At 53.0% G+C, this 12,104-nt stretch overlaps 1 protein-coding gene across 1 annotated transcript; it reads right to left on the reverse strand.

Annotated features, from left to right (window-relative positions):
* Positions 1-944: 944 nt before the first annotated feature.
* On the reverse strand, positions 945-9,026 carry MAP6D1 (MAP6 domain containing 1). Its single transcript, XM_025451324.3, has 4 exons — positions 8,596-9,026; positions 4,120-4,237; positions 3,449-3,611; positions 945-2,763 (listed from the first exon to the last, which is right to left on the reverse strand). Exons 1-3 carry the CDS (start codon positions 8,988-8,990, stop codon positions 3,531-3,533), a joined length of 594 nt encoding a protein of 197 aa, XP_025307109.2. The 5' UTR covers positions 8,991-9,026; the 3' UTR covers positions 945-2,763; positions 3,449-3,530.
* Positions 9,027-12,104: the final 3,078 nt, after the last annotated feature.

The raw sequence follows: 12,104 nt of genomic DNA on the forward strand, positions 1-12,104 counted from the left end.
TTCCTACGGGAGGCCTGGAGGCACCGGGGTGGGGCAGAGGGATGGGTACTTGCGTGTTTACGCTAAGTCTGCTGCTGCTTTCCATAAAGGGTTTGCGGCTATGCAGGATAAAGGATCACTGTTACGTAAGAGTCTGAAAAGAATTTGGAAGATGCACATTAACCCTGGAAATAGCAGTTTCTGACAGCTTGGGGCAGAGAAGCACCTCGGAGCCTCCTCAGAGCCCTGGCAAGGAGGGGACCACGCCTGTCCTCTGACAGCAGCATCCTGGTCTATGCTGTCTGGGAAGAGGGGACTCCTGTGACACAGTTCTGCTGGGACCACCTGCTATCAGAATGGCTAAAAAAATGAGAGATGCAGAAACATTTCAGAAATGACCACTTTTTACATCCGTCCTTAACAAGAACTAGGGGCTTTGAAAGCTTTGGTTCTTCGGAGGCAAGTAGTTCCGCAGGGAAGAGGCATCGTGATAGCGTCCAGGTCCATAGCTTTCTTGGGACCAGACTCCGTGTCAGCCTTTAAGGAACTAAGGTGTCTGGAGGACAGAGAATAGGGGTGTTACTGAGGCTTCTTTCCCTAATGACTGATGTCACCTCGGCTGGGGACTCCTTCTCAGGACCGAAGCCTGTGTGAACGGGGCAGGCAGAGCTGACCCCACTAATGGGGTGTCTGCAGGGTCAAGGTTCTTTCAAAGGGTGCTTTTTGGAGTTGGACCTGAAATCCTGGTGGTGGTACGGGTGTGAAAGAGTTCCCATTTGCAGTGGGTTTTTCTGACTTTTGAAGCACCATGGAACACAGAGGCAGGACCCTGGTCTAAATAACTGCGGGTGAGGACTTTTGGGGCTCCCCTCTCTGTGGGCCTCACAGTGCATCCTCAAGGTGGGTCGAGGCGGCCACTGGCAGTGCTGACACAAGTTATAAAATCATTGATACTGAACACTTGCTTTTGGCTGAAATTAGCTAACAGATTGAACTTTTTATTTTTAAAAACATTACTCTGTAGAATTAATACAAAAATGGTTATCATATAGAAACATTAGCAAATACAGTAAGGTGTAAAAAATTTAAAGTTACCCATAGTTCCCCTTCCCAAAGAGAACTACCTTAGTATTCCAATGCATTTTCCCATCTTTGTCTATTTTTTTTTCTTTGTCTATTTTATATACATGTATTGTGTGTGATGTGGGTTCATACCGCACTTGAGACTGTTGCCTCAGTTGCTTTGGAAGGTCACTCCAGTAACATGATGGGCCTTACTAGTGGGAGGAAGTCCCTTCTTCAGAACCCCAGTCTCCTAATAATGAAGCCTGGCAAAGAAGATTATCGAGTTGGGGGTTTTGTGGAAAGCTATCTGTTCCAGTGCATTCCAGAAAGGTTCTTAGGCATGCAGTATGCCTTGAGAGGCAGGCCGGGTGAGGCACAGGGTGCTCCTGCTGCTATGGTGCTGACGCGGCCGGGAACAGCAGACCTGTGGTGTCTGGCTGAGGTACAGCCTTTCTGGTCTACAAGCTCGGGGGAGGGAAGGGTGACAGGGGCAGGGTTTAGGGAGAAGGACTGTGTCTGTGGCATCAGGGGGACCCAAGCTGCAAAGGAGAATAGAGCCGGCTCCATGGGGAAGGAGGAAGGGGGGGCCTGGGCAGGAAAGGACAATTGCCATGTCTGTGCTCTGTTGTCCATTCACTGTACTGAGCAGCACCCTGCCCGTAAACATAAACCGGCTCGGCGAGGGAGGGGGTGGTCTCCTTACTGTGCACATAAGGAAATGGAAGCTGAAACTGCTCACAGGTAGTGAGGAGAGAAGTCAGGATTTGAGCCCAGAATTAGCTTCAAGGACGGACTTTTCAACCTAGGCTCTGGGAGATGCAGAGGGGCAGTGCGGTGCAAGGGGAGGATGGTACGTCCTGTGAATACCGCGCACGCCACCGGTGTGGATGGCGGTCCAAAGGGAGAGACCCTGGGATCCATAAGCCTCCAAGGGACAACCAGGACTAGCCATGACCCGCCAAAGTCCTTATTACCAAGAGGGGATAAAGACATGAGAGAAGGTGCTCTGGGTTCACAATTAAAGAAATAAGCTAACAAGAAATTGTAACCGTGCATTTTTGTGTTTTAGTAAAATCTGAGATTGTATGGTTAATCTGTTCATTCCCCACAGAATGCACAGCGGCAGGCAGTCTCTTTTCTCTTAGAAACCACTAGCATGCAAACCAATGAAGTCGGAAATAATAGAACCCTTTGTGTAAGCATATGGTTTGGGTTCTGCCTTTAAAATGATTCAGAGCATTTCCTCCGCTGCGCGGAGGAGCAGGCTGTGCCAGCCCGAGGCAGCCCTTTGAGGGACCAGCCCAGCTCCTGGTCTCGGGTTGTGAGCTGGGAGGGCCGGCGCCGCTGGCTTAAGTAAATGCCCACCAGCCAGCGCGTGAGGCGGAGAAGGATGAACATCCAGAGGGAAATCCTGGACGGAAGACAGCTTAGCTTAAACCTCTGATCTCTGAGAGGGGCCGAACTCCGAGTGTTTGACCACCTGCTGTGCAAACGGGGCCAGGCTTGTTCCAGGGCCACATAGGCTGGGACTTACCGGGAAAGGAGGCAGCTTTCCAAAGCCGACAGCTGCCTCCTCACAGTGAGCTCCCCGACTGTAAGGGAGAGCAGGGTGGGAGTCATCTAGGTGTAGATAACATTTTAAAGTCTTTCAGGGAATGAGGCTAATGCCACTTCGTCCCAAGGAAGCCAGTGTGTATGGTGTTCCCTTTTAGTTGTCAACTGTAAGGGAAAAAACTGGAATTAGTAATAAAATGTGGGGCTCAGAAACCTACAAGGTAAATGCCATTCATTCACTACTTGTAGCACTCCTCACAAGAAGCCTTTTGTTAAAACTTAACGGTTGTCTGGGCCCTAAATCATGTCGTTAAAACGGAAATCCTATGATTGATACTCCTCCTTTTGGAAATGGCATCCTACTCAGCAGCATCATGGGTCACATGCAGGTGATAACCCAAGAGTTCTTCAACCTGAATGTGTGGGGCATTTGTAGGAACACCCAGGGACAGGCCCTTGGGTTGCCATAGGTTACAAAGTTCTTGTGCAGCCTGGGAAAACAACAAAGTGGACATTAACTGGTTCTTTCAAGCACCTGTTATGTCCATATTCCTCAGCTCACACAGACCAATTCAGTTTACCACAGAATTGGTCCTTAGGTTCTTCAGATTTAAAAACTGAAGGGTGGCCAAAAGAGGCAATTAAAAAAAGATCCGAAGCCTTCTGTACACTTCTCGAGGAACAAGAGGCTGGTGGGGGCCCAGAGCTGAGCAGGGTGATGCTGTGTCCATCTGCGCCCCTGCTCTGCGCCAGGCCCACAGCCCAGGTGGCAGCCGGGGAGGAGCGGTGCCCACAGTAAGCAAGACGGGCCCTCCCCCTCGGACGGAGAGGGCCAGTCCCAGGATCTCACCCCAGTCCCCAAGTGGCTGAGCACTGCTCCATCTTGGCGGCAGTGGGTTCGGTCTCCGCTGTGGCCCTCTCCGTGGTGGGAGTCACACATTGAGGATCCGGGGAGCTGATGCCTGAAAGATGGCTGAGGGGTTAGGGGTAAACTTCTTCCTCCCCTCAGGAGCCTGGAAAATGAAATGTGGTGCCATATCAGTGTGCCTTTCCCACGACTTACCCTCCCCACCACCTCCCACCGCAGCTCCTGGAGGAAAACTCCTGCCTCCTGACCTCTTTATCCTCTAAGAGTTGAGACCACCTGCTTGGGGGATCTGTGGGGGGGAACATGCAGGGGGCAGGGTCACTGCATTAGTAGGACAAATATGGCACCTGGACCTTCCATTCTGCTTCCTGAAGCCTCCTTTGGGTGGAATCAGGCGGCTAAAGAGTCCCCACCTCCCATCTTTCCTCCCTTACACAAATGCCAAGGATGTGGAAGGCTCATTGCTAGTGCTCAGTGGCCAAGGGTAAGATGGGGATTTAGGACGGAAAGGGACATCCTGCTTGCCAGAGGCGCCAGCGCTGGGGAGATGGCCACCCCGCCAGCAGTAGGGGACCATCTAGAAAAAGACTGTTCTCACACCATCTGCAGCCTGGAGCCCAGCCCCGTGCCTGCAGCACCAGTTTCAGGCTGACCTGGAAGCTGTCCCGGGGGCTGCTGTCCCATCCAGAGCTGTGGGTTGTTATGACTGTGGCGGGTCTCGCCTTTGTGGATCTCGACGGCTTCACTCTGGTCCAGGCCTGGAATTCCTGTCTGGAATAGAGAACACAGTCACCACCCTGCTCAGAGTCCGTCATCCCTCCCGACTCTACAGGGGCCACCGCCATTGCCCTGTGCTTCCAAGACTTCCTGGCCAGTCTTCACTGCTCACATCCTGCTCTGGATCCAGAGCAAGCACCTGGTACGTGCTGCGCAACGGAAACCAAGTCCCAGCCCTTCCTTAGTGCTCCCACTTTTGTCTCTGGGCCACTTTAAGGGGCCCTAGTCACCCAGAACCAGTGAAGGCTGGTCACCTCCAGCCCAGGTCACTTACATCCACAGAAGGTGCTGGCCAGGACAGTGCCCAGCACAGCAAATTTCTTCTCTACTTGGTTACAACTGAGAAGGAAAAACAAGGTTCAGTATTGTTTACTTTTTAATAATTTCTTATTAACTCCTACAAAACAGAACAGGTTGTAGTGACTGTCTCAACTACAAGCTGGTCTGGCTTTAAATGGCTCCGTGCACACATGTTCCAGCCTGGACGAAGGAGGGAAGGTGGTTGGCTCCCTGGGCAGAAGTGACAAGGCTGGCACAAACTAGCTTCATGTTCTTGAAGTTTTTTTTTTTTTTTTTTTTAAGATTCATGTATTTATTTTTAGAGAGAGGGGAGGCAGAGGGGGAGAGAATCTCAAGCAGACTCCAGGCTGAACTCTCTGCTGAGTGGGAGTTCCATCTCACGACCCTGAGATCATGATCTGAGCTGAAATCGAGAATTGGACATTTAACCGACTATGCCACCCAGGTGCCCCCTTGGAGTACATTTTTTGACAAAGACTTATTTCCTCAATTCTTCTGCATAAAAGACCTATTTCTTTTAATTCTTTCAACGCCCCTGCTAGACAGCTCAGGAAGGCAAAGACCTGCTGTGTCCAGGAGCACCTGCCAAGGCAATGTTCTGTAGAAAAGTGTCCAGCTGGCCAAGGGAGCACCCACATGTGGGCTGGATCCATTCTTGTCTCATCCCACCCACAGCCCTGGCTGGGTTTCAGGCCCAGAAGTCAACAAAGCTGCCTTTTCTCCTTGGCAGCAGCACAGCTGGGCACCACTGGGCAGGCCTTGTGTGTAGGGAGCAGCTGTGTCTGTCCGTGGTCAGCACTCAGGGGTGCCAGGAGGCGAGCTGGGCCAGGGCCCTACGGATCACTTATGCTTCTGAAGCTGCAAGTTTCCAAAGACCAGCTGCCCGAGCCATCTGCCATTCTGTTTCTCCTGGGGAAGCAGGTCCTCCCCTGGGCGTGCCCTTCTGTCCCCAAACTGAGCTGAGCCTTGGACCTGGCAGCCCAAGCCTGCCGCCCCAGGGTGGCTGCAGGGGTCACGGCACAAAGCGACCAGAGCCAGGAGCTAGAACAATGCCCATAGCTGCTCCTGGAGACCAGTGAGAGGAGACTGCAGTGGGGATGGAGACGAGGCCTCAGACCTAGAATCAGCAGGACCCCCCTGTGACTGCCCAGAAGAGGAGGAGGACAGATTTATGGCTCTGGCAAAGAGGATAATAAAAACACAGGGCAAGCCAATACACCGGGTGCCTCCCCTGACCAAGCAGGCTCTCCTGTCCACCTTGTCTGGGCCTCAGCTGGGCCCTAGGGCTGCAGTCCCACGGAGGGCCGGGGGCCACCTGTGGCAAGGCCGAGCACCCTCCATCTTCATGGCTTCAAACCCCTTCATTTCTCTGAGCCTCAGCTTCCTCATGAAAAGGGCTACTGATGTATATGCAGGAGGTTATGATGAACCTTGGGGGCCGGGCACAATGGTTTGCCCTGTAACCCACCCAGGAAGGAAAGAGGATGACGACTGGGGAAGGAGGTCTAGAACCTGTGTCAAAGGTGCTAAATAGCACCTAGAGAATACCAGAGGGGAGGCTCTGGGCGCTGCCCAGGAGAGACCCAGGCTGGCGGCAAGAGCAGGATCTGCACCCATCTGGCCAAGCAAGTGAGGCAGGTCAGTTTTCACACGAGAAGCGGGGCTAGCGAGTGGCCACGAGGACTCCGGTACCTCGGCTCCCTGGATCTACTCATTTTGTTTTGTGAATTTCTTCAAACAGTTTGCTCAGATAACATGGATCTTACAAGAAGGAGCCAGAATGGAGTTTTCCTGCATCAAGTGCTAGAGCCGGGAAGTGAGGCATCCTGGAGGTCGGCTGGCATGGATTGGGAGAGCCAAGTTCAGTAGTGGTCCTGGGTTTGGGCCAGAGTTAGGGGTATGGGGACCCAGGGAGTCAAGCTCTGGCTATTTGTTTTACAGATGAGGAAAGGGTCACAGAGGCCAAGTGACCCACCAAGTTTAGACCCCAGGACACAAGAGCACCAGTGAATCCCAACTCCTGGCAGTACACTTCCCCCACTGCAGGACACAGCTCAAGAAACGAAGGGATTCGGGGCAGCAACATCTTAGGAGGTGAGGTCTTGGGGAGATAATCTGCAAAGTCCTGAGCCTGGTTTCTGATACTTGCTAAGCAGAGAATAACAACTTGTACCTTCAGCATCATTGGAGATGGGAGACCCAGTGAGACATTCAAACCCATCATCTGCTCAACGCAAGTGAGGGGCTCCTTCTAAATGGGCCCCACCTTTGCTTGAACATTACCAGTGAGGAGGAGCTTAGCACCCTGGAGGCCGCTCACCTCATCATCAGTCCGTTGGAATTACAAGAAAGCTCTTCCTTCCTGAGCTGAAGCCATGGGTTCTCCTCCTGGCTTGAAATACTGGTCATGTGAAGGTGCTGCACCCCCAGGCCCTTGGGCCCTACAGGCTTCTCTGGAGGGGATTCAGGCCCCTGCAGCTGGCTCCCCGCCAGCACACAGGAGTCAGAACCGCCCACAGCCCAGCTGGGGCCTGAGCTGGGCTCAGTGTGGGCCCTGCCCCCTGACCTTGCCCTCGCCTTTTAGCAGCTCAGCTGAGCACGCATCAGCAAACTCGAGACCCAGCCTGCAGCACCCATTCTTCACCAAGGTTCCTGAAAAACTGTGTGCCTGTGAAGGAACCTCTGGGGAGATGGAATGTTCTATGTGTCTTGATGATTATGGGACTCTTACCTTAACAGTGCTTCTAAAAATAATAAATCTGAGGGAGATAGAAAGTTCATACCTTTTTGCCCCTTTAATTCCACAGGTAGGAATTTATAAAGAAATTGATAAGCGCAAAGACAGCTATAAGGATGCTTATCATATCACAGAAATTATTTTCTCTAAAAAATGGTTTAAAGATAACACCTGTAAACGCTTAAAAAAAACCAGTTAAGAGGCTGAAAGTCACTCGGTGCCCTTCCACCCTGGCATCCCCCTCTCCTCCCCACTCTTCCTCCCCCCAAGGGTTCCTATTTGAACAGATACGGGTACATGAGTACTCCTTTTAAAAACATAAATAGTGGACACACTGTTCTGCATTTTGTTTTCTTTTTTGAGGCCGGTACCCACTCAAGATCTTCCAGATCTTCCACTATCCGTACATCCCAGGCCTCCTAGAATTAACCAGCTGCACTGGGGGGGGAGGTGGGATTGTTTCCATCTCCTGCAGTACAAGGTTGCAACATAGCTTCTATTCCTCTGCTCTCGCCCCACATTGAATACTTAGAAGGAAACTCCTGGAAATGGAGTAGTGGATTGAAAGAAGCGTTTTTAATGGTTCCAAATTAGAAACATCCTAAATATTCAATGACAGATTAATAATTGAACATACATATCCATATATGGACGAATGTATATCCATCCCTAGGATGAAACACTGCACATCTACTAAGATTCATGTTGCAAAAAAATATCCAGTAACATGCAGACAACTGAAATTGATGGGAAAATGTGTATGGAATCTAAACGTACAAGAATTACAAGTGGGTATGAACTCAAATATGGATTAGAAAGAACTACCAGTTTGGGTGAGTTAAAGGAATTAACTTGTTGTAATTTCTATTTTTTTTCTATGGTGAGTTTATATTACTTTTGTACTAAGAAAGGAGCGAGCCCGGGGCAGAGCTGAGGTGGGGGCAGGGTGGACCCACAGATCCGCCCACTCAGGGCGATCCCCAGGGGGCCACCTACTGGGCGCCCTGTTTGGTCGACAAACGCCTCCACAGAGGGCACCGAGGGCACCAGGGCAAGGGCAGGAGGTCCGGCACTGGCCCACCTGGGGAAGTGCCCGGAAGCAGGTCGTGGCTCGGTGGAGGCAGTGGGCTCGGGTGGGCAAGGTGCCCGCTCCTTCACTCGGAGGCCCGCAGGGAGCAGGGGGCCAACGGGGCGACCTCCGAGGCCGCCCGCAGCAGTGCGACGGGCGAGGGACGGGGGCTCCGGGTGCACGGCCTCAGTTTCCCCCTCCCATGGGGTACGCCCTCCCCACGCGCCCCCGCCCGAAGCCCCCTACCTGTACGACGTGGTCACCGCTGCGGCCGCGTCTGCGTCGCCGATGGGGAGCACGTACACGCCCCGGCCCGGGGCCGCGGACTGCTTGCCCCTGCGGCCGCCCGCCCCCGCCGCCGCCGCCCCCGCCCCGCGCCCCTGCGGAGCATCCCGGGGCCCCGCGGGCGCCGTCCACACCCCGAAGTCCCGCTGGTACTGAGTGAGCGGCACGTCCCGGCCGGGCTCCCGGGCGCCCGCGGGGGACGGGCCCTTGCGCGGGGCGGCGTCGCCCGGGGCGGGCTCCTCGCTCTCGAGGTCCGAGTGGCCGTGTAGGGTCAGCGGCACCGCCACGTCGGAGCGGTCCAGCTGGTTCCAGCGCCGCGCCAGGCAGCAGAGGCGGCTGATGCAGGGCCACGCCATGCCGGCCCCGGCCCCGGCCCCGGCCCCGGCCCCGGCCCCGGCCCCGGCCCCGGCCCGCCGCTCTGCTCCCCGCGCTCCGGGCCGCGCCGCCCCCGCCCGGCGTCCCCGCCCCCGCGGCCCTCCCCGCGCCGCCGCAGCGCCGCCCCCTGGCCTGGGGGAGGCCTCCGGGGCGGGGGCGGGGCGGGGCGGGGGCGGGGACAGCCCGGCTCGGCCCGGCAGCAGGGGCGCGGGGCTGGGGGGGCGGGAGGCGCCCGAAGACGCCTGGAGGCATTTGCCAGCGTCCCCCTCGAGGGTTTCATAATTTAACCCTTAGTTCCCTTTGATGCTGGCTTCTAACTCGGACCTGGTTTGGCGGAGAGCGAGAGCCTGGGGGCCAGCGCGGGCGCAGTACCCGCCCCCCCCCCCCCAGGCGCTTGGGCCTCGCAGGGCGCCCGGGGCTGCCGCATTGGCGCTGCGCTGCCCGCGGGCCCCGCAGGCGGGAGCGCGGGGCTGACCGCCCGGGCCCTGCTGCCAGGGAACACGTGTCCGAATCAGCCAGTTGAGTCACTACTTGCCTTCGCGATGCTAAATTTGTAACAACCAATCCAGTTTTCATTGAGAACTGGCATTAGCCCTCAATTGACCTTTCCCTGGGTTCTAAAATCCCTAATTTTAATGCATGGCAACAGAGGAGTTACATTATAAAGCTGCCGATAAATCTTTGGCCGTTGTGTTATAAAAAGTCCCTGTACCGTTTTGTTTTTTTTTGTTTTTTTTTTTTTTTTTTGCAGTTTGGGTAATCCGCCACTAAAGGTCAGTTTGTTTAATGCAGGACAGGGTTCCCTGGCCACACTCAAGAGACTTCCTGAGTATTTGACACATGCCCTCAATGTGCACTGCAGACCAATGACTAATTAATTAATCACACTACCGAAACGGCATTAATTACCCAGAGCTCCATCTCCAACATACACTTGGATGGTCTCCAGTCTGCATCTTGGAGGAGAAATCTGCAGTGCAGCCCTGACCAGTCAGGATACTGATTCCTCTCCCAAAGCATCCTCTCTCTTAGCTTCCAGTCATAGCAGTGACAGCTGCCCTGGCCAGGCCATGGCCCAGGAGGCAGAAGAGGAGCATGCCGTGAAGACACTAGGAGGTTGCACACCTGCTCTCTCCCTAGGCAGAGCAAGCTGTCATTGTGTGACCTCCGTGCTCCAGGGTCCTGGGTTAGCCATTGAGACATTTGGGACTACAGTACTCCATCCTGCAGGAAAAAGAAAGAAAAAAAAAGGTAGCTTTTCTTTTTATTTCATTCATTAAACAACAAAGAGCACTTACTAGGTGCCTGGAATAATGCTGGGGGACTCAAGAGGTTCAGTGTAGTAAGGCAACAACAGAATTGGATAAAGCAAGTAGGGGGTGGTGAGGCTGGCCCTGTCACCTGTAATGAGGGAAGGTGGTTGGGTAGGGGTGGGAATGCAGGGTGGGAGGTTGGGAGGTCCAGTCAAAGGCATCAGAGGCCAGACCATGGAGAGCCTCAGGGAACCACACTGAATTTAAGTTTTTTTCACGGGGGACAATGGGGAATGACCAAAGTGTTTCCAGCACCATGTAGCCATATGAAGACATATAAGGAAATTTTAGAGACCAGCTGGAGAACAGTCTCAACAGTCTAGGTTAGAGACAAGGGGCTGAACTAAGGCACAAGCACTGGGGATGGAAGGGGCACTGGATTCTAGAAATGAGAGCTGAGAGAAGGAAATCTAGAATGGCTCCCAAGTTTCTGGCTTCCGATCAGTGAGACCACTCAGTAAGCCAGGAGTGGTATCTGAAGGGCTTATGGAGTCCTAGGACCTGAAACCATACCTGGCATGTGGTAGATCCATGTACTGGGTACAGAGGTAGTCTGTGGGCCCAGAGCTCAGAGGATGTCCTCATGAAGATAACTAAAGCCAGGGAAAGCAGAGTGAGACAAGGCAGTTGTGTTCCTGGGGGCAACGCACTTGACAGGCCAGTAGAGGAGGCATAGTCCAAGAGGTGCGCTAGCCAGGCAGAACAGAGGCTTGGGGTGCTCACGTGTCAGTAGAGAAGCCACGATGAGAAAACACCCTAGTGGGCAAAGAGTAGTAGGGACGACTGCCAAAGCTACACTCAGTAAGACTCATGCTTCCAGAGCCGGGCTCTGACTCTTCATGAGGCCTCTCATGGGGAGAATGGCACTTGGCTGTTCAAAGGCATCAGCATGGAGGGATGTTATGGACAGAGAAGTGATTTAGGGACTTGACCTTCTAAATGCTCCTTCACTAACCATCACAAAGCAGGAAAATACATGTCCTCAGGGCCTATGTCCCTAGTCGGCCCACAGCAAGACATAAATTTCATTTTGGACCCCATACAGAATGTCCGTGTGATCTCAGCCTCCCATCCTATCTCTGAGAAATGCTTCCTGCCTCATCTGTGTATTGCAGGGCTGGTGGCATAATATATTCAGAAATGTCAAAGCACAGCAGTGTGACCCTGAGCAGTTCCCATACATGACCATCCTGCTTCCTTACCAGCAAAGAGAGGGCTAGGTTAAAAAACAAAACAAAACGAGTGACATTATAGTTTAAGATAGAATCCTTTCTGCCTAGTAAAAATAAAGTATTTCACACTAGAGAAGAATCTGGGGGAAAAAGTACAAAGAATTGTCAAATTCTAGACAATTCCAATGTGCGGGGACATGCTGCCATTCAGCTCTCACCACTGTGAGGTGGGCACAGCTCACTCCTTTCCATGAAGCTTGACACCTAGTAGGAAAGATGGCTGCACTCCTCTCCAGGGCAGGGTGCAAGAACCGGAATCACCTACTGAGGCCACCAAAAGACTAACAAGTCTCCTATAAATCATCTCAACAAACACTACTTTTAAATTCTCAAAATGCATTTCCTAGAAATAATTTTCAATCATGAGGGCAAGCAAGAATTTTACTAGAGTGAAGCTGTTCTGATGACCACTGTCTGCTATTTCAGTATGATGCTTCAATTCAAAGAATGCACATTTTCAAATGTAAGATGCAATTAGGCTCAGATTCAAGTCTGAATTTCTCCAAGATATTTCCTTCTAACTCTTAATTTAGCTACAATTTTAATCTAG

The sequence above is a fragment of the Canis lupus genome, chromosome 34 (assembly GCF_003254725.2).
Source record: "Canis lupus dingo isolate Sandy chromosome 34, ASM325472v2, whole genome shotgun sequence".
In the NCBI taxonomy this organism is placed as follows: Eukaryota; Metazoa; Chordata; class Mammalia; order Carnivora; family Canidae; genus Canis; species Canis lupus.

Coding starts and splice junctions, on each gene's coding strand:
- MAP6D1 (XM_025451324.3), bottom strand. CDS start 8,990: ATGGCGTGGCCCTGCATCAGCCGCCTCTGCTGCCTGGCGCGGCGCTGG. Junction 4,238..8,595: donor GCGGTGACCACGTCGTACAG/GTAGGGGGCTTC, acceptor TCTCTATTCCAG/ACAGGAATTCCAGGCCTGGA. Junction 3,612..4,119: donor GCCCCCGGGACAGCTTCCAG/GTCAGCCTGAAA, acceptor TTCATTTTCCAG/GCTCCTGAGGGGAGGAAGAA.